The 21,249-nt window shown below is 49.2% G+C and overlaps 1 protein-coding gene across 1 annotated transcript in view; it reads left to right on the forward strand.

Moving 5' to 3' along the window:
• The window catches only part of LOC141110297 (uncharacterized), a gene marked incomplete at its 5' end in the record, with an annotated part of 48,865 nt that extends 40,689 nt beyond the window's left edge, over positions 1-8,176 (forward strand). The window contains 6 exon segments of the mRNA XM_073601592.1: positions 302-382; positions 693-746; positions 2,781-2,822; positions 4,462-4,536; positions 7,170-7,212; positions 7,993-8,176. Of these exon segments, the coding sequence (XP_073457693.1) occupies positions 302-382; positions 693-746; positions 2,781-2,822; positions 4,462-4,536; positions 7,170-7,212; positions 7,993-8,017 (320 nt within the window).
• Between the last annotated feature and the right edge of the window lie 13,073 nt (positions 8,177-21,249).

Here is a 21,249-nt window from a genome sequence, read left to right on the forward strand (position 1 = left end):
CAAGAATCCCAGATTGGTCCTCATCCACCTGGAAGGATACCAATGGTCCCTGCCCTGTGGGGGGGGGGGGGGGGGCAGTGGCAGTGTGACTGTGGGGAAGATTAGAGTGTAAGCTCCTCTGGTGCAGAGGTATGTAAATGTATAATAATAATAATAGTGTATGACTGTTGGGGGATTAGAGTGTAAGCTCCTCTGGTACAGAGACTGATGTGACTGGCTCAGTGATCTCTGTACAGCACTGCGGTATATGTCAGAGCTATATAAATGTATAATAATAATAATAGATTTATCTTTGTTTTAGCAGCATTTACCGTATTGACAACCCTCCTCGCTGACGCTGAGCCCACCACAAGCAACGCATCAACTACATCACTGTACCAGGGTAAGGAATTGATATCCGAATTTACTTTGGTGCGTTAAGTGCCCCTCCCTCCCACCCACATGATGGCACTGGGCCCGGGGCAACTGCCCCCCCTCGCCCCCCCTGTTCTGGCCCTGTACACAGTATGTGTGAGGGGTCATGTCTCCACAAACGTTCGGTCATGGTGTGTAAAATTGGGATCAATTTGTTCAAAGACAGGAGGACAGTCCTCGGCGTTATTCATAGCTTCCCATGATAAGACTTTGTGATTGGCTCCCTTGGCTGTGAAAAAGAATGAAAAAATGTAAAGTGCTGTCCTGTTATTTTGCAGCAATCACCAGGAGCGCGACTACAGTGAAAGACTCTATTCACGCCAGAGCGAAAGGTGAGAACTTTGTTGGGGGTTTTGCTGTGAAGATCATCTAATGAAAGCATTGACAGGTAATGACAGATTGTCTCTGGGGGCTGCACAGGGGCCTTCCACCAATGAAGCAAAATGAGGCGACCATCTCAGGTGGCTCTGAAGCTAGAGAGTGTCCTCACTAAAAAACCAATGACACCATGTGCCCCAATCATCACCAGCGTCCTAGCGACCAATGCCACAGAGCAACATTGGTTGCTAGGATGCTGGCAGATGGTTATGATTAGTAGATGTGCCAGCATCTTAGCAATCAAAGAGGATTGGGGGGGGGGGGGGGGTAAAAATTGGGATGACATCCATAGTGCCAATACTAAAAAAAACAATAAAACTATGTGCACCAATCACCAGCTTTTGGAGCGACCAATGCCACATGCATTGGTTGCTAGGATGCTGACAGCTGGGTATCAGTCGCTGTGTCAGCATCTTAGCATCCAAAGAGGATGGGGGGGGGGGACTGGGGCGACATTTAGAGAGTCCATAATAGAAACCATTGACACTGTATGCACCAATCCCCAGCGTCCTAGCGACCAATGCCACAGAGTAGCCTAGGTTGCTAGGTTGCGGCTGGGTATCAGTCGCTGTGCCAGCATCTTAGCATCCAAAGAGGATGGGGGGGGGGGGGGGACTGGGGCGACATCTAGAGAGTCAGTACTAGAAACCATGGACACTGTGTGCACCAATCCCCAGCGTCCTAGTGAGCAATGCCACAGAGCAGCTTTGGTTGCTAGGATGCTGGGTATCATTAGTTGCTGTGCCAGCATCTTGGCAACCAAAGAGGATAGAAGGGTGGGGGACAAAAATAGGTCGACATCCAGAGTGTCCATACTACAAAACCACTGACACTGTGTGCCCCAATCCCCAGCGTCCCTAGTGACCAATGCCAAACAGCAGCATTGGTTGCTAGGATGCTGGCAGCAGGGTATCATTAGTTGCTGTGCCAGCATCCTAGCAACCAAAAGGAGGTATAAGTATACAGTATAGTACAGCATTGCAACACACATAGGGGGCGATTTACTAAAACTGGTACACACAGAACTGGTGCAGCGCTACATAGCAACCAATCAGCTTCCAGGTTTTTTTGACAAAGCCTAATGGACCGACCTGAAGTTAGAAGCTGATTGGTTACTATGCACAGCTGCACCAGCTTTAGTTTATGCCCCCCCCCCCCCCCCCCCCCCCCCCCCCCATAGCGTCATGCATTTTTTTTTTTTTTTTTTTTATCTGCTGCTACCTGATGCAACATGTTAAAGGGTAACTCCACTTTTGTTGAGGAAAAAAAATGCCTTCACTCTGGGTGATCTGTGTACATTGCAGGGATTTTGTTGCAAATTCCTAACTTTTTGTTATTTTGAAGAAATATCTGTCTGTTTCTCTGTGCCCATGTGCAAAGTGAATGTGAGTGACTTTATATTACCAATCAGCTGCTGCACCTGCAGGGTTCTACTGAGGAAAGTGGCAGGGTCTGCATCCCTTTAGACGTGATTTCACCAAAAAAAAAATGAGATTTTTGTTGCAGGGGATGCCCACAATCTGACTTGTATCTTAGTGCAGACTTCTGGGAAAATTCAGTGAGCCAATCACACAAGCAGGAAATTACATTTGGGGGGGCGCTCTGTATACCACCTGTGTAAAAAGAGCGCCTCCAAGTGGCCGTATTGCATTTTACAGAAAATGTCAGAGCTGCAGATTTTAAAAAGGAAAAGGTCATTTTTATAACATTCAATTACAATGTATCTTGTGTCGCAATTGTAAACGCCGATTTTTTTTTTTTGCTATTTTTTTCCCCCTACGGAATAGAGTTACCCTTTAAAGTGACATAAGAGGCATTGCAAGGGAATGCTTTGGTGTCAAATAGGTCCTTAAAATAAAACTTAGCCATGACAGTTCCAAAACTTCCATCCTGGCAGGTCCAATGTAAACGGAAAATAAAAGAGGAAATTGAAAATATCCCTCGGGGGCAATCATTCCCGAACTAACCCAACATTTTCTGCTTTTCAGACGAGACCAGAAGACTGGAATATGAGCGGATCTTCTTTTACGGTTGGTAAAAAAAAAAAAAATTAATAATAATAATAATATTATATATATATATATATATATATATATATATATATATATATATATATATATATATATATATATATATATACACAGCTTTCTAGATTTTTATTTTGAGGGGAAAAGCAAAGCACAATCACCAGGCTGCGCTGCTGAGTGAAGGAGCACCCTGCAAGCTCAAATTGAACAAATGTCTCTCTATGGTGTGAACTACACACTAGGATTTGGGGGGGGGGGGGGGTCTATGTATCAAAATTCTGCATAGTAGTAACCCAGTATTCGTTCTGGAGAAAGCAGCGAATGTTATTAGGCTATTTCCTGCGTTGGTCAAATGCGATTTACAAAAAACAGAAAATACCGTATTTGACCACTAGATGGTGCCAAGTGTAAAAGGAATTGCATGCCCGTTTTTTTTTTTTTTTGTTCTTTTTTTTTTTTTTTTTTTTAGACATTTTGATGCAAAACTAGTGCAGCCGCACAGGAACGCACAGTAACTAGCGCAAAAAGCGCGTTATGCAACGCACCGCGGTTTGCACGGAGGTTTTCTACACTAAAAATTATAGCAGCTACCAAAAAACCACCATACTAAGCACAGCCTGCCTATGGAATGAGGGATCATGGCGGTCACCGTGTACATATCGAGGGGAATTTATCAAAGTTTGGAGCAGCTGTGCATGGCAACCAATCAGCTTCCATCTTTCATTTTCAAAGCTTAGCTGAACATAGAAGCTGATTGGTTGCCATGCATAGGAGTGAGAGAGAGACAGAGAATATATAGATTTTTTTTTTTTTAAATGGTATACTGTACAGGTGAATGGAGTCAACCAAACGTAACTGTGATAAAAAGAGTATATATTTTATTAAATTAAAAAAAAAAAAAAGTATCAATGGTAAATTAAATAAAAATGGGAATATTTATAAATATGATGTTTAATATATCAATAAAATTAAATTGTACATATACAATATAAATTTAATTTAAAATATTTAATTACTAAAGGGCTGCAACCCCATCAATTTCCATGATGGGCAGCAGCAGTCACACAGAATATTCCTCTAGGATGAAGCAGACAAAACGTGGACGTGATGATATCGCTATCAACTAATCAATATCACCATCAACTGATCGATAACTTCATCAGCTAAACAATCAACAACAGGCTTCAAGCAGAGATAGCGAGTTAGCCAACAGTAAGGGGATTCAAACATGCTTGGGATAAACATAGATTTATACTTAGACAAAAAAAAACACATTTAAATATAAATAATAATAAAAGAAAAAAAAATGTTTTATATATATATAATAAAAAAAATAAAAAAGGGGGGAAGGGGGTTAGACTCGATCTAACAGGGGTCGGCAACCTCGGCCCGCCAGCTGTTTTGAAACTACATGTCCCATGAGACATTGCAAGACCCTGACAATCACAGGCGTGACTCCTAGAGGCAGAGGCATGATGGGATTTGTAGTTTGAACACAGCTAGAGGGCCGAGGTTGCCTAACCCCTGAAACAAGTCCATCTCGACACTTGTGATCTTTTTTCTGCCATCCATTTTCTATGTTACAACATCATCAACTGATCAATATCTCCAATAATAATAATTTTTTTTTTCCCCATTGCAGATTACACAAGCCTGAGGCAGTGGGGATTGATCTGCGCTCTCCTCCTTTGTATTATCGGATTCCTCGTATTGTTCAGTGAGTATCTCGCTCGCCGCATCTTGGAGACCATTCATGCCAATTGGGGTTTAACGCACGCCGATGCACATACATGGGTTATCCATTGTTTGATACGTTGGCGTGCGTTGAGAAATACATTGGGGTAGGTGGGAGTGCAGCCTCTAGGTGGCGTTGATCACAAGGACTTCTCTATAGACATCGCACACTGTGTGACTGTGATGGGGCCCTCACAGCTGCTCAGTGATTTATGTATTCAGCAGCAACAGCTAAACAATGTACTGGGATTAAACAAAGGAATGTAGAGCCTGGGGTGTCTATAACCACTGGAGGAACCGATTTCAGATTGGAGAGATAAGAGGGACACAAGGTACCCCTGAAGGTTTTGCTATGGGGGGGGCCCTCATTACATTGTCACAGCCCTGATGATACAAAGTTTAGGAGACTTACTGGTGGGATGTCTGTGTTCCAGATCTTCTGATGGGGCCTCTCTGCTCCTACGGGTCTACCTGTCTGATTGGAGTCACCTGAGCTCAGTCAGGTTGTTGAACTGTCAGGTGGCCAATCGGACAGGTAGAGGGAAGATCAGTAATGTCTTCTGCCTTAGGGGTCATCACACCGGCAATCCTGTTCAAGGGGACAACTTCCAGCAAGTGGACGGCCAAGAAACTGCTCACCTGTGTCTACAATGTCACTCCCTCTAGATTATCGTTCCCCATAGACGGGAGAACACCTACCTACTGCAGCCATCTGCATGGGGTGATGCTGTAGGTAAGTGTTCTCTCGAAACCTGTGCCTGTTGAGTGTGAGGTGGGCCTAACAGAAAGTATTACCTTGTAGGGTCTGCTAGTCCAGTCATATAGGAAGGCTGGGGTATTGTTCAAGCACTGTGTGGCAGGTTCATAGAACATTCCATTAAAGACAATATATGTGCTGAGTACCCGGGTCTGTACACCCGCTGTACCCATTATGAGGGGTTCCCACCATCCCTGTGCTGAGTTCCCGGGTCTGTACACCCACTGTGCCCATTATGAGGGGTTCTCACCATCCCTGTGCTGAGTTCCCAGGTCTGTACACCCGCTTTACCCATTATGAGGGGTTCTCACTAGGGATGAGCTCCGGCGTGTTCGCATGGCGCACGTGCCGAGCCCGCCAGGAAGTCGGCACGGGGCAGCGCTAATCACAAGCAGTGAGACATTTCCCGATGTGCGGCTGCAGAGATCGGGAAATGTCTCACTGCTTGTGATTAGCGCAGCGCCGTGCCGACTTCCTGGCGGGCTCGGCACGTGCGCCATGCGAACACGCCGGAGCTCATCCCTAGTTCTCACCATCTCTGTGCTGAGCTCCAGGGTCTGTACACCCGCTTTACCCATTATGAGGGGTTCTCACCATCCCTGTGCTGAGTTCCCGGGTCTGTACACCCGCTTTACCCATTATGAGGGGTTCCCACCATCCCTGTGCTGAGCTCCCGGGTCTGTACACCCACTGTGCCCATTATGAGGGGTTCCCACCATCCCTGTGCTGAGCTCCCGGGTCTGTACACCCACTGTGCCCATTATGAGGGGTTCTCACCATCCCTGTGCTGAGTTCCCAGGTCTGTACACCCGCTTTACCCATTATGAGGGGTTCTCACCATCTCTGTGCTGAGCTCCAGGGTCTGTACACCCGCTTTACCCATTATGAGGGGTTCTCACCATCCCTGTGCTGAGTTCCCAGGTCTGTACACCCGCTGTGCCCATTATGAGGGGTTCCCACCATCCCTGTGCTGAGCTCCCGGGTCTGTACACCCGCTGTGCCCATTATGAGGGGTTCCCACCATCCCTGTGCTCAGTTCCTGGGTCTGTACACCCGCTGTGCCCATTATGAGGGGTTCTCACCATCCCTGTGCTGAGCTCCCGGGTCTGTACACCCACTGTGCCCATTATGAGGGGTTCCCACCATCCCTGTGCTGAGCTCCCGGGTCTGTACACCCGCTGTGCCCATTATGAGGGGTTCCCACCATCCCTGTGCTCAGTTCCTGGGTCTGTACACCCGCTGTGCCCATTATGAGGGGTTCCCACCATCCCTGTGCTGAGTTCCTGGGTCTGTACATCTGCTGTGCCCATTATGAGAGGTTCCACCATCCCTGTGCTGAGTTCCTGGGTCTGTACACCCGCTGTGCCCATTATGAGGGGTTCCCACCATCCCTGTGCTCAGTTCCTGGGTCTGTACACCCGCTGTGCCCATTATGAGGGGTTCCCACCATCCCTGTGCTGAGTTCCTGGGTCTGTACATCTGCTGTGCCCATTATGAGAGGTTCCACCATCCCTGTGCTGAGTTCCCGGGTCTGTACACCCGCTGTGCCCATTATGAGGGGTTCCACCATCCCTGTGCTGAGTTACCGGGTCTGTACACCCACTGTGCCAATTGAGGGGTTCCCACCAACCCTGTGCTGAGTTCCCGGGTCTGTACACCCGCTGTGCCCATTATGAGGGGTTCTCACCATCCATGTGCTGAGTTCCGGGGTCTGTACACCTGCTGTGCCCATTCTGAGGGGTTCCCACCATCCCTGTGCTGAATTCCCGGGTCTGTAGGCCCGCTGGGTCTTTTTGATTTGATTTTTGATGCTATTTATATTTGTATTTTTTAATTAAAAATAAAACGTGTCCCTGCAGGTGGAAGATGTCGGGGAAAATCTTGCAAGAGACGACAGAAGAGGTAAGCTGAGAGTGAAAAGTCTCTCTTCTTCTGTTGCTGGGAGGTTATGTACTAGGGGGGGTGGGGGGGGGAGTGACAGAGTAGAACTTTTATAAGTCGGAGCTTCATTTGAGGGTTAGAATCCCTGTCAGGAGTGTAATGCTGTCTGTGTCCTCACTGGGGAGAGTCACCCCTCTCTCTCTCTCTCTCTCTTTTTGATCTGGTGACCGTTATCATCAAGACAGGAAGTAATGAGAAACCCCCCAAAAAATAGAAGTTGTCACCGGAGCAGGAAGTGAGGGGGAATCTTCCAATGGGGGACATCTGTTCAAGAGCCAATTTCTCCTCATTTTGTAGAGATTTTTCTGTGCTTCACCGTGACGGTGAATGGAAATTACCCCAAAAGATCATGAACAGCCACCATAAGGGACCAATGAGACCTTAGCGTACTGGCACATTGCGTTTACGCACACGTGTGGAAATGCATTTTTTTTTTTTTTAAATGTTGGCTGTTATTGCGTTAAGGCAATGGGCTGGCAAAGGACCCAACCAAAAGAAAAAAAAGACATGCACCATTTTTCGGAAACACAATGTACGGTATGGCGTTACTTGACGCCGCGATGAGCTTTGTTGTCTTAGTGCATTGAGATGCCATTTAAACATCGCGGCACAGCAAGGCGCTAACGCATGTAATTGCACAATCGAAGCAACAACACTTCAGCAGTCAAAATGCGTTTTGGCTGTAGATATTTTGACTGTAGATGCACTTTAAGCTTACTGTGACAACTTTGTGTCTTATAGGAGATATAATATATCAGGAATATAGGTCGCTGTGGCCTTAGAAGAGCAAAACCTGAAGCCAAAAATGACGTTGCACTTCCTGTGCAAGAAAAAAACAAAAAAAAACCAACCAAAAAGCCAACAAAAAAGGAGCCTTAACTGTACCCAGCACTGTGCTATGTAATAAATTTATTTTATAACGTTGGCATGTAGACTGTCATTTGTCGCCATCTAGTGGTAAGTTAGCACTATAACAGGGATCAGTATAAGAACAGGCGTAGTGAATTAAAATTTCAGGAGCTGTTTGTGCTACGACTCCGATTCTTGTATAAATGTCATGTGATGTAAAAAGTATGCAATGCACAATTTTCAAAACAATTAAATAATATTTAGTGTTAATATTTGGTGTGTCCCTTTTACATTGTGTCCTCCTTACATCGGGTTTCATCATCAGAGGGTCCCCATTACATCTGGTGATCAAGTGTCCCATCACAATGCCCCCTTACAACAGGTGTCCCCATCCGGGTGCCCCCCTTACTTCAGGTGTCCCCATCCGGGTGCCCCCCTTACTTCAGGTGTCCCCATCCGGGTGCCCCCCTTACTTCAGGTGTCCCCATCCGGGTGCCCCCCTTACTTCAGGTGTCCCCATCCGGGTGCCCCCCCTTCAGGTGTCCCCATCCGGGTGCCCCCCCTTCAGGTGTCCCCATCCGGGTGCCCCCCTTATTTCAGGTGTCCCCATCCGGGTGCCCCCCTTATTTCAGGTGTCCCCATCCGGGTGCCCCCCTTATTTCAGGTGTCCCCATCCGGGTGCCCCCCTTACTTCAGGTGTCCCCATCCGGGTGCCCCCCTTCAGGTGCCCCCCTTACTTCTGGGGTCCCCATCCGGGTGCCCCCCCTTCAGGTGTCCCCATCCGGGTGCCCCCCTTATTTCAGGTGTCCCCATCTGGGTGCCCCCCTTATTTCAGGTGTCCCCATCCGGGTGCCCCCCTTATTTCAGGTGTCCCCATCCGGGTGCCCCCCTTACTTTAGGTGTCCCCATCCGAGTGCTCCCCTTCAGGTGTCCCCATCCGAGTGCTCCCCTTCAGGTGTCCCCATCCGAGTGCTCCCCTTCAGGTGTCCCCATCCGGGTGCTCCCCCTCAGGTGTCCCCATCCGGGTGCCCCCTTACTTCAGGTGTCCCCATCCGGGTGCCCCCCTTAATTTAGGTGTCCCTATCCGGGTGCCTCCCTTACTTCAGGTATCCCCATCCGGGTGCCCCCCTTCAGGTGTCCCCATCTGGGTGCACCCCTTACTTCAGGTGTCCCCATCCGGGTGCCCCCCTTACTTCAGGTGTCCCCATCCGGGTGCCCCCCTTACTTCAGGTGTCCCCATCCGGGTGCCCCCCTTACTTCAGGTGTCCCCATCCAGGTGCCCCCCTTCAGGTGTCCCCATCCGGGTGCCCCCCTTCAGGTGTCCCCATCCGGGTGCCCCCCTTACTTCTGGTGTCCCCATCCGGGTGCCCCCCCTTACTTCAGGTGTCCCCATCCGGGTGCCCCCCTTACTTTAGGTGTCCCCATCCGAGTGCTCCCCTTCAGGTGTCCCCATCCGGGTGCTCCCCCTCAGGTGTCCCCATCCGGGTGCCCCCTTACTTCAGGTGTCCCCATCCGGGTGCCCCCCTTAATTTAGGTGTCCCTATCCGGGTGCCTCCCTTACTTCAGGTGTCCCCATCTGGGTGCCCCCCTTACTTCAGGTGTCCCCATCCGGGTGCCCCCCTTACTTCAGGTGTCCCCATCCGGGTGCCCCCCTTACTTCAGGTGTCCCCATCCGGGTGCCCCCCTTACTTCAGGTGTCCCCATCCGGGTGCCGCCCTTACTTCAGGTGTCCCCATCCGGGTGCCGCCCTTACTTCAGGTGTCCCCATCTGGGTGCCGCCCTTATTTCAGGTGTCCCCATCCGGGTGCCCCCCTTATTAGAGCTGCACGATTCTGGCTAAAACGAGAATCACAATTTTTTCGCTTAGAAGATAGATCATGATTCTCGCGGCGTAACATCATCTTTCACATTAAAACAAAAAAATTTGGCTAACTTTACTGTTTTTTTTTTTTTTAATCATTAAAGTGTATTTTTTTTCCCCAAAAATTGCGTTTGAAAGGCCGCTGGGCAAACACAGTGTGACATAAAATATTGCAGCAATTGACATTGTATTCCCTAGGGTCTTTGCTAAAATATATATAATGTTTGGGGGTTCCAAGTAATTTTCTATAAAAAAATATTGATTTTAACTTGAGAAACAAGTGTCAGAAAAAGATTCAGATTTTAAGTGGTTAAACTTCCTGCATTTACAAGTTGTTTAAAAACTTGGCAGACTGCCTGGATTTTTTTTTCACACAGAAGTTCTATCCCTTTGATCTAAGAAGGAAGAGTTAGTTACAATGTTTCATGTTTAAAACTTGGCAGACTGCCAACTGTGTGAGCAGATAAGTCTCTCCACTTGTTATATGAAAGAATCTGCAAACTCTGCAATAGAGATCATCAGGGGGGTTGAATTGAGATCACGTTTTTTTAACGATTAATTGTGTAGCTCTGCCCCTTATACTGGGTATCCCCCCTACATCAGGTGTCCCCATCAGAATGTTTCCCTTACATTGGGTGTCCCCCTTAGTATGTCCCTCTTACATTGGGCATCCCCATCAGAGTGTCCAGGGTTTTTTTGTTTTCCAGCAGGAACGTGGGGGAATGCAGTTCTGGCACATCCAGCACTGAATGTATGTAATAGCAAGGGGTGTGGGGTGTGCTGGAGGGTCTATTGATGCTGGCTGCTGGGGGATCTATTGTCACTAGTGGGGATCTGTTTTTGTGTGAGGGTCTATTGTTGCTGTTGGGGGATCTATTGTTTCTAGTACTGATCTACTCTTGAAGGAGAGGTCTATTGTTGCTGGCCACTGGAGGGTCTATTGATGCTAGCTGCTGGGAGATCTGTTGTTGCTACTGGGGGGGGGGGGCTAATGCTTCTAGGGTGGATCTTTTGTTGCTGGGTGTGGTATTTTGTTGTGGGTGGCCCATTGTTGTGTGGGGGATCTATTGTTTCTGAGGGGGTCTATTGTTGTGTCTGGGGTCTATTATTGTGGGGGGGGGGTCTATTGTTGCTGGCTGCAGTGGATCTATTTTACTGCTTTTCTTATCATTACCAAATTCCATGAATTTTTTTTAGCACCTTATGTATTCTCTAAAAGAGGTGGTACTGGCAGGTGGGTATGGGGTGGAACCAAGGGATGGTGCTCAGAGGTGGGTAGGGAGTGGAACCAAGGGACAGTGCTCGGAGGTGGGTAGGGAGTAGAACCAAGGAACGGTGCTCGGAGGGGGTTAGGGAGTGGAACCAAGGGACGGTGCTTGGAGGTGGGTAGGGAGTGGAACCAAGGTACAGTGCTCGTAGGTGGATAAGGAGTGGAACCAAGGGACAGTGCTTGGAAGTGGGTAGGGGGTGGAACCAAGGGACAGTGCTTAGAGGTGGGTAGGGGGTGGAACCAAGGGACGGTGCTCGGAGGTGGTTAGGAAGTGGAACCAAGTGACAGAGCTTGGAGGTGGGTAGGGGGTGGAATCAAGGGACAGTGCTCAGAGGTGGGTAGGGAGTGGAACCAAGGGAGGGTGCTCGGAGGTGGGTAGGGGGTGGAATCAAGGGACGGTGCTCGGAGGTGGGTAGGGGGTGGAACCAAGGGACGGTGCTCGGAGGTAGGGTAGGGTAGGGAGTAAAACCAAGGGACGGTGCTCGGAGGTGGGTAGGGAGTGGAACCAAGGGACGGTGCTTGGAGGTGGGTAGGGGGTGGAACCAAGGGACGGTGCTCAGAGGTGGGTAGGGAGTAGAACCAAGGGACGGAGCTCGGAGGTGGGTAGGGAGTGGAACCAAGAGACGGTGCTCGGAGGTGGGTGGGAACCAAGGGACGGAGCTCAGAGGTGGGTAGGGAGTGGAACCAAGAGACGGTGCTCGGAGGTGGGTGGGAACCAAGGGACGGTGCTCAAAGGTGGGTAGGGAGTAGAACCAAGGGACGGTGCTCGGAGGTGGTTAGGGAGTGAAACCAAGGGATGGTGCTCAGAGGTGGTTAGGGAGTGGAACCAAGTGACGGTGCTCAGAGGTGGGTAGGGGGCAGAGACAAGAGGTGACTCAGGGGGAGTTCCTGCACCTATTTTTTGAGCAAAAAAGCCCTGAGAGTGCCCTCTTTGCATTGGGCGCCCCCATACATTTTAGTGGCAGGCAGATGGTAGGAAGCGGAGCAGGTCTGGACTGGCGGAGGTTCCACTTTCATCCCCTAGTGATGCTGAAGGTGGGATGTCATTGGTTGTTAGGATGCTGGTGGCCCTAAAAACCAATTACTGCATAAGAGGGGGCTGGCTGGTGGCCCATAAACTGTCACTCGTTCCGGGTCCGGACTGTGGTCTGCCATGTAGTGACGCCCAATTTAGAAATTGAATCGCAGCAGCAAACTCCACATTATCCCAACTGATTGGGAAAGAAGAAGAAGACACAGAGAGAATTTCTGTAACATTTTATTTCACCGAGGTAAAGAACAGAATGTGTCTAAGATACAAATGTCTTCATAATAAAATATAAAAAAAAGCACGCCAGAGCTGGACACAATTATAATTTTCTAGTTAATAGGATTGCAACTTTGTAACTAAAATAATAAAAAAAAAAAAAACCTAAAAAGACAAAGTTGGAAAATAATTCAGCTGCGTGTCTGTCTGTCCATATGTTCATGCCCCATCTATTTCTGTCTGCCCATCCATTAATGCTAAAGAAGGTGCTTTACTAATATTCTTTTAGTTTAGGTTCACATCAATGTGTGTTGGGAAAGCATGCAAAATTGTGCGCCCCCCGAAACACGTTGTACCTTAGCAAACACGCAGAGGTGCCAATAATTGTCAGGCTTGAGGCACACTACTATATTCACGTGGGCATCGCGTATAGGGCATCCCATTCATTTCATTGGGCTGCCCTTTAAGTGAGAAACATGGATATAAAAGTCCTGACACTTTTCCAAGAATGTTCTGCACCAAACCACGTGGTGTATCAAACCCATTGGAGGGCTATTCCCAGACACGGCATCCGCCGGCTATTCCCAGACACGGCATCCGCCGGCTATACCCAGACATGCCCTCTGCCGCCTATTCCCAGACACGCCCTCCAGTGGCTATTCCTAGACATGCCCTCCGCCGGATTTTCCTAGACACGCCCTCCGACGGTTGTTCCCAGACATGCCCGCTTCCAGCTAGGCTTGCCAGGCTTGGGGCGCACTATTGCGTGCATGGGTGTGCATGTGCGCATCGTGTGTAGGGCGTCCCATTCATTTCAATGGACTGCCCTACGCAAGAAAAACACAGAAAATAAGTTCCTGGCTCCTTTCCAAAAATGTTCTGCACCAAACCCATTGCTGGCTATTTCCAGATGCACCCGTCGCCGACTATTCCCAGAGGTGCGCACCCGCCGCCGGTTATTCCCAGAGGCGCGCACCCGCCGCCGGTTATTCCCAGAGGCGCGCACCCGCCGCCGGTTATTCCCAGAGGCGCGCACCCGCCGCCGGTTATTCCCAGAGGCGCGCACCCGCCGCCGGTTATTCCCTGAGGCGCGCACCCGCCGGTTATTCCCTGAGGCGCGCACCCGCCGCCGGTTATTCCCAGAGGCGCGCACCCGCCGCCGGTTATTCCCAGAGGCGCGCACCCGCCGCCAGTTATTCCCAGAGGCGCGCACTCGCCGCCAGTTATTCCCAGAGGCGCGCACCCACCCCCGGCTATTCCCAGACTCACGCGCTTCTGACTATTCCCACAAACGCGCACCGCCGGCTATTCTCTGACGCACCCGCTTCTGGCTTTTCCCAGACACACCCACTGCCTATTCCTTGACACACCCACTTCCAGTTACTCCCAGCTTTGCAGATGCATGGGGGTGCCATTAATAATGGCATCCCAACGCGTTTTGCTAAAGTGCAAGATGTTTCTCTGTGTTTTTTTTTTTGTGTGTGTGTGTGCATTCCCGACACGCATAGATGTAAACCTTGCCTTAATGTCACCGGCACGCCTCTGTAAACGCGCAAGCCAAACCGCACGATGCTTCAGTTTTTTGGAGTCAGGAACTTCTTTTCTGTGTTTCTCGTGCATAGAGCAGCCCATTGAAATGAATAGCCCTACACGCCGCGCATGAAACACGGGTGGGCACCAGTAGTGGGAACTGAGCATTCACCTCAACAAGTCATGCAGGTATCTTGCTTGCCCCTCCGACTCCTACGTATTGTGAGATTTCCCCAGCTTTTTAAAATTCACCCCCACTGGCAGTTCTCTCCTCATTTAATAAATATATAAAAGGCATCTCTAAAGGGTACGTCAAACGACAGGCTCTGCCCTAAATACGCACGCTTGGCTTAAGCATAATTAAAGTGTATATATGTGCAAAAAAATCAAATAAAAATAATGTGTTATCTCTTTGCTACAAGTAAAAAAAAATACCTGATGATCTGCCGTAAATCCAGTGTGCTTCCTTGTTGGGCTCCCAACCAGCGTTGTCAGCCCTGCCTGCTGGACTACGAAACATCCCTCGTCCCACTGCTGCCCTCTGCCCCTCCTCCACATAGATTTATTAGTTTATTTCCCTGCAAAACAATGCAGTTGCCTTGTCCCTCTGCCCACATGCTGTATAGGCTCTTGGGAGATGTAGTTCTGGGGGGGGGGTTACCTACATCAGTAGGAATTGGCCTCCCAGTTCCTGCATCTGCTGGCCTACAGAACTCATGCCATCCCCGCCACCCTCTGTCCCTCTCCACGTGGACTCCTTAATTTCTTTCTCTGCAAAACAATACAACTGCCTTGCTCTCTGCCCACCCTATGTATAGGGAAAAAAAAAGGCTCTTGGGAGATGTAGTTCTGGAGGTGTACCTATGCCAGGAATTAGCCTTCAAGTTCCTGCTGGACTACAGAACTCCACCCATTCCCACCACCCTCTATCCCTCTCTCTACATGGATTCATTGAAACAATACGGCTGCTCTACAAGTCTTCCCACACACTGTATAGGAAAAAGGCTCCTGGGAGATGTAGTTCTGGAAGTGTGCCTACACCAGGAATTGGCTCTCCCAGTTCCTGCCTCTGCAACTGGTGATGATGTCACAGGGAGCACTAAAAGTTGTTTCTCACAATAGGAACAAGGTAAGATTAAAAAAAATACTGGGACCTGATCTAAAGGGGAGAAGGAAGTTTGGGGGTCAATTTGGGTCATGCCTGGATTTACACTTTAAGTGGTCCATTTCTAAAATATTTGCAGGGCGAATGTCTCAAGCATTCGTACAGACATCACAAATAATCTCCATAATTTTACTACAATATACATTTTCTATGATTTCTCCATCTGGTGGCCATAATGTGTTTTTTTTCCTTATAGAGATGTTTCCAGTAGACAAAGCATTATGGCCACTAGATGGAGCTAACGATCAAAGGGAACAAGTGTATAGGATAGGAGGAGGATTCATGATGGTTGTGAGAATGCTTGAGACATTTCAACAGACTTTTTTTTTTTTTTATATAAATAGACCCTTAAGTGAAAGGAGTGTGGAGAAGGGAGGTAGTTGCAGATATCTCCTAAATTCAGTTTATCTCTAAAAGAAAGAGCCTTGACGTTTTCTCTTTTCCATGGAAACATTCAGCCAGGTGCGCAAGATCATCAAGCGATCCACCCAAAATCAGGCAAGAGCCTGCAAACCTGAGTGGAGTATAAGGGAGTACCCAGAAGCCTCGGCGTCAGCAAAAAAAATTTTTCCTTCTATATGCTACATTGTACCAATCCGCATTGCAGGAAAGCAGCAACGAATGCAGGACTGGAGATCAGAGCTGTTCCTTCTTCTATTGTCTGATCTCTATGTCACTCAGTGGTGGACTCCTAATACGGATCTGTAGACCCGCCCCCTTTTCCTTACGGCTGCTTATAGAGCGTTGTGTAAATCCTGATTTTAGTGACAATGATGGGTAAAGCACACAGCTGTCCTTGTAAAGCTATGGAAATCTGCTTGCGGTGTTTTATTGTCCCAGCTGTGTACCATCCTCTCAGCTTCTACCGACTTGATCACCACCGAAAACCTGCAAAAAATAATAAATCCATTAAAGAAATCGGGCCTGATCGCTAACGAGGGTCTCTGCAGATCCCTGTCTCAGTCGGGCAGTAGGCCTTGATCCCAAACTCTCAGCCTTAACCCAATATCCTCAAATCACATTCCTGACTTCATACTATCAGCCTTAACCCGATACCCTCAAGTCACACCCCCCCCCAACCTGACACTCTCAGCCTTGACCCAAAACCCTCAAGTCACAGCCCCGACCTGATACTCTCAGCCCTGACCTGATACTCTCAGCCTTGACCCAAAACCCTCAAGTCACAGCCCTGACTTTATACTCTCAGCCTTGACCCAAAGCCCTCAAGTCACAGCCCCGACCTGATACTCTCAGCCTTGACCCAAAACCCTCAAGTCACAGCCCTGACTTGATACTCTCAGCCTTGACCCGATACCCTCAAGTCACAGCCCTGATCTGATACTCTCAGCCTTGACCCGATACCCTCAAGTCACAGCCCTGACTTGATACTCTCAGCCTTGACCCAAAGCCCTCAAGTCACGGCCCTGACTTGATACTCTCAGCCTTGACCCAAAGCCCTCAAGTCACAGCCCTGACTTGATACTCTCAGCCTTGACCTAAAGCCCTCAAGTCACAGCCTCGACCTGATACTCTCAGCCTTGACCTGATACCCTCAAGCCACAGCTCTGACCTGATACTCTCAGCCTTAACCCGATACCCTCAAGTCACAGCCCTGACCTGATACTCTCAGCCTTAACCCGATACCTTCAAGTCACAGCCCTCACCTGATACTCTCAGCCTTGACCCGATACCCTCAAGTCACAGCCTTGACCTGATACTCTCAGCCTTGACCCAATACCCTCAAGTCACAGCCCCGACCTGATACTCTCAGCCTTGACCTGATACTCTCAGTCTTGACCCAAAGCCCTCAAGTCACAGCCCTGACTTGATACTCTCAGCCTTGACCCAAAGCCCTCAAGTCACAGCCCTGACTTGATACTCTCAGCCTTGACCCAAAGCCCTCAAGTCACAGCCTCGACCTGATACTCTCAGCCTTGACCTAATACCCTCAAGTCACAGCCCTGACCTGATACTCTCAGCCTTGACCCAAAGCCCTCAAGTCACAGCCCTGACCTGATACTCTCAGCCTTGACCCGATACCCTCAAGTCACAGCCCTGACCTAATACTCTCAGCCTTGACCCGATACCCTCAAGTCACAGCCCTGACCTGATACTCTCAGCCTTGACCCAAAGCCCTCAAGTCACAGCCCTGACCTGATACTCTCAGCCTTGACCTGATACCCTCAAGTCACAGCCCTGACTTGATACTCTCAGCCTTGACCCGATACCCCCAAGTCACAGCCCCGACCTGATACGCTCAGCCTTGACCCGATACTCTCAAGTCACAGCCCTGACCTGATACTCAGCCTTGACCCAATGCCCTCAAGTCACAGCCCTGACCTGATACTCAGCCTTGACCCAAAGCCCTCAAGTCACAGCCCTGACCTAATACTCTCAGCCTTGACCCAAAGCCCTCAAGGCCCAGCCCTGACCTGATACTCTCAGCTTTGACCCAAAGCCCTCAAGTCACAGCCTTGACCTGATACTCTCAGCTTTGACCCAAAGCCCTCAAGTCACAGCCCTGACCTGATACTCTCAGCTTTGACCCAAAGCCCTCAAGTCACAGCCCTGACCTGATACTCTCAGCTTTGACCCAAAGCCCTCAAGTCACAGCCCTGACCTGATACTCTCAGCTTTGACCCAAAGCCCTCAAGTCACAGCCCTGACATGATACTCTGATGTAGAAGGAAATAAAATAAGGAAGAAACGCCAGGGCAGTATTTTGCAGCATAACAGGGTTTTAATGATAAAAAACAAGTGAACAACGCAGCTGGCATCCCGCCGAGATCCCACGAGGCTTCAGCTTCAAGTCACAGCCCTGACCTGATACTCAGCCTTGACCCAATGCCCTCAAGTCACAGCCCTGACCTGATACTCAGCCTTGACCCAAAGCCCTCAAGTCACAGCCCTGACCTAATACTCTCAGCCTTGACCCAAAGCCCTCAAGTCACAGCTCTGACCTGATACTCTCAGCTTTGACCCAAAGCCCTCAAGTCACAGCCCTGACATGATACTCTGATGTAGAAGGAAATAAAATAAGGAAGAAACGCCAGGGCAGTATTTTGCAGCATAACAGGGTTTTAATGATAAATAACAAGTGAACAACGCAGCTGGCATACCGCCGAGATCCCACGAGGCTTCAGCTTCAAGTCACAGCCCTGATCTGATACTCTTAGCCCTGACCAGATACCCTCAAGTCACTGCCCTCCCCTGATACTCTTAGCCTTGACCCGATACCTTCGGGTCACAGCCTTGGCCCAAACTCTCAAATCACAGACCCAAAACCAACAAGTCACTATCCTGACCTGACACCCACGAGTCACAGCCTTGACCATATACCCTCAATTCACAGCCCTGACCCGAAAGCTTCGAGTCACAGCCCTGACCCGAAAGCTTCGAGTCACAGCCCTGACCCGAAAGCTTCGAGTCACAGCCCTGACCCGAAACCTTCGAGTCACAGCCCTGACCCGAAACCTTCGAGTCACAGCCCTGACCCGAAACCCTTGAGTCAAAGCCCTGACCACACTTCAGTCATATCCTTTGACCCAATACCCTCAAGTCACAGCCTTGATCCTTTCAAATCTTGTGTTTGACTCCACCCTTTTCATTACATCACATGAACTGAACATCCAGACCTGCTCTGCTATGATGTATGCTGCATTTTTTTTCTGTGTTGAACACATCTAGAACACAGGAAAAAGTATAAAAACTGCACTGGAAGGCGTCAAAAAAAGCATAAAAAATGCACTGAAACGCACATCCCTAATTGAGACGAAAAAAAAAAAGGGAAAAATAGCACCAGAATGCATCAGAAACGCACATGCAGAAATGTATCTGGAATGCAGAACTTGTGACGTGAACCGGCCAGGGGGGGTGTTTCACTTACCATTGTGAGTTCCTGTGCAGAGCATCGCCATAACACACCCCATTATTAGAATTATTTCCTGGGCTGAAAATGAAAGAATGATTTCATTAATCGGGACAACACAAGGATTGATCTTCACAAGAATCAAGTCAACGTACAACATTTGTCAGTAGGTGGCAGTACATGGCACTGTCAGTACATATTATTGGTACTATCATTGGACAATAGGTGGCGTATTAGCTTTATAAATAGGCAACTGGCCCATCACTCCTTGTGGGGTGCACTGGTGGAAGACATGGTGCCATATGGACTCCCCCCTTAGATGCCTGGGCTGTCGCTCATATCAGAGGAGGAGTAACATAAAGACTCCGTCCCTTAGATGCCTGGGGTGTCACTCATATCAGAGATGGAGTAACATGTAAAGTCCGCCACCAGGTGCCTAGGGTGTCACTCATTTTAGAGGAGTAGTAACACAGACTCCGCCCCTCAGGTGTCTGGGGTGTCACCCATATCAGAGGAGGAGTGACATATAGACTCCGCCCCTCAGGTGCCTGGGGTGTCACCCATATAAGAGGAGGAGTAACATATAGACTCTGAACCTAGGGTGCCTGGGGTGTCACCCATATCAGAGGAGGAGTAACATATAGGCTCTGCCCCTTGGGTGTCTGGGGTACTACCCATATCAGAGAAGGAGTAACATAGACTCCACCCCTCAGGTGCCTGGGGTGTCACCCATATCAGAGGAGGAGTAACATATAGACTCCGCCCCTCAGGTGTCTGGAGTGTCACCCATATCAGAGGAGGAGTAACATAGACTCTGCCCCTTGGGTGGGTGCCTGGGGTGTCACCCATATCAGGAGGAGTAACATAGACTCCGCCCCTTGGGTGCCTGGGGTGTCACCCATATAAGAGGAGGAGTAACATATAGACTCCAAACCTTGGGTGCCTGGGGTGTCACCCATATCAGAGGAGGAGTAATATATAGACTCCACCCCTCAGGTGCCTGGGGTGTCACCCATATCAGAGGAGGAGTAACATATAGACTCCAAACCTCGGGTGCCTGGGGTACTACCCATATCAGAGGAGGAGTAACATATAGACTCCGCCCCTCAGGTGCCTGGGGTGTCACCCATATAGGAGGAGGAGTAACATATAGACTCCGCCCCTCAGGTGTCCGGAGTGTCACCCATATCAGAGAAGGAGTAACGTACAGACTCCAAACCTCGGGTGCCTGGGGTACTACCCATATCAGAGGAGGAGTAACATATAGACTCCGCCCCTCAGGTGCCTGGGGTGTCACCCATATAGGAGGAGGAGTAACATATAGACTCCGCCCCTCAGGTGTCCGGAGTGTCACCCATATCAGAGAAGGAGTAACGTACAGACTCCGCCCCTTGGGTGCCTGGGGTACTACCCATATCAGAGAAGGAGTAATATATAGACTCCACCCCTCAGGTGAATGGAGTGTCACCCATATCAGAGGAGGAGTAACATAGACTCCGCCCCTTGGGTGCCTGGGGTGTCACCCATATCAGGAGGAGTAACAGACTCCGCCCTTTGGGTGCCTGGGGTGTCACCCATATAAATGGAGGAGTAACATATAGACTCCAAACCTTGGGTGCTTGGGGTGTCACCCATATCAGAGAAGGAGTAACATATAGACTCCGCCCCTCAGGTGCCTGGGATATAACCCATATCAGAGGAGGAGTAACATATAGACTCCGCCCCTCAGGTGTCTGGGGTACTACCCATATCAGAGGAGTAACATATAGACTCCGCCCCTCAGGTGCCTGGGATGTCACCCATATAAGAGGAGGAGTAACATATAGACTCCGCCCCTCAGGTACCTGGGGTGTCACCCATATAAGAGGAGGAGTAACATATAGACTCCACCCCTTTAGGTGTCTGGAGTGTCACCCATATCAGAGGGGGAGTAACATATAGACTCTGAAGTGAACTTCAGGTGCCTGGGGTACCACCCATATCAGAGAAGAAGTAACATATAGAATCCACCCCTCGGGTGCCTGGAGTGTCACCCATATCAGAGAAGGAGTAACATATAGACTTCGCCCCTTGGGTGTCACTCATATCAGAGGAGGAGTAACATGTAGACTCCGCCCAAACCATAGGAGGAGTAACAAGAAAAATATTTTTGTACGATAATGTTTTATAATAAATATTTCATGAACTGGAATCAAAGTATCAGAATGTA

The sequence above is a fragment of the Aquarana catesbeiana genome, linkage group LG10 (assembly GCF_042186555.1).
Source record: "Aquarana catesbeiana isolate 2022-GZ linkage group LG10, ASM4218655v1, whole genome shotgun sequence".
NCBI lineage: Eukaryota > Metazoa > Chordata > Amphibia > Anura > Ranidae > Aquarana > Aquarana catesbeiana.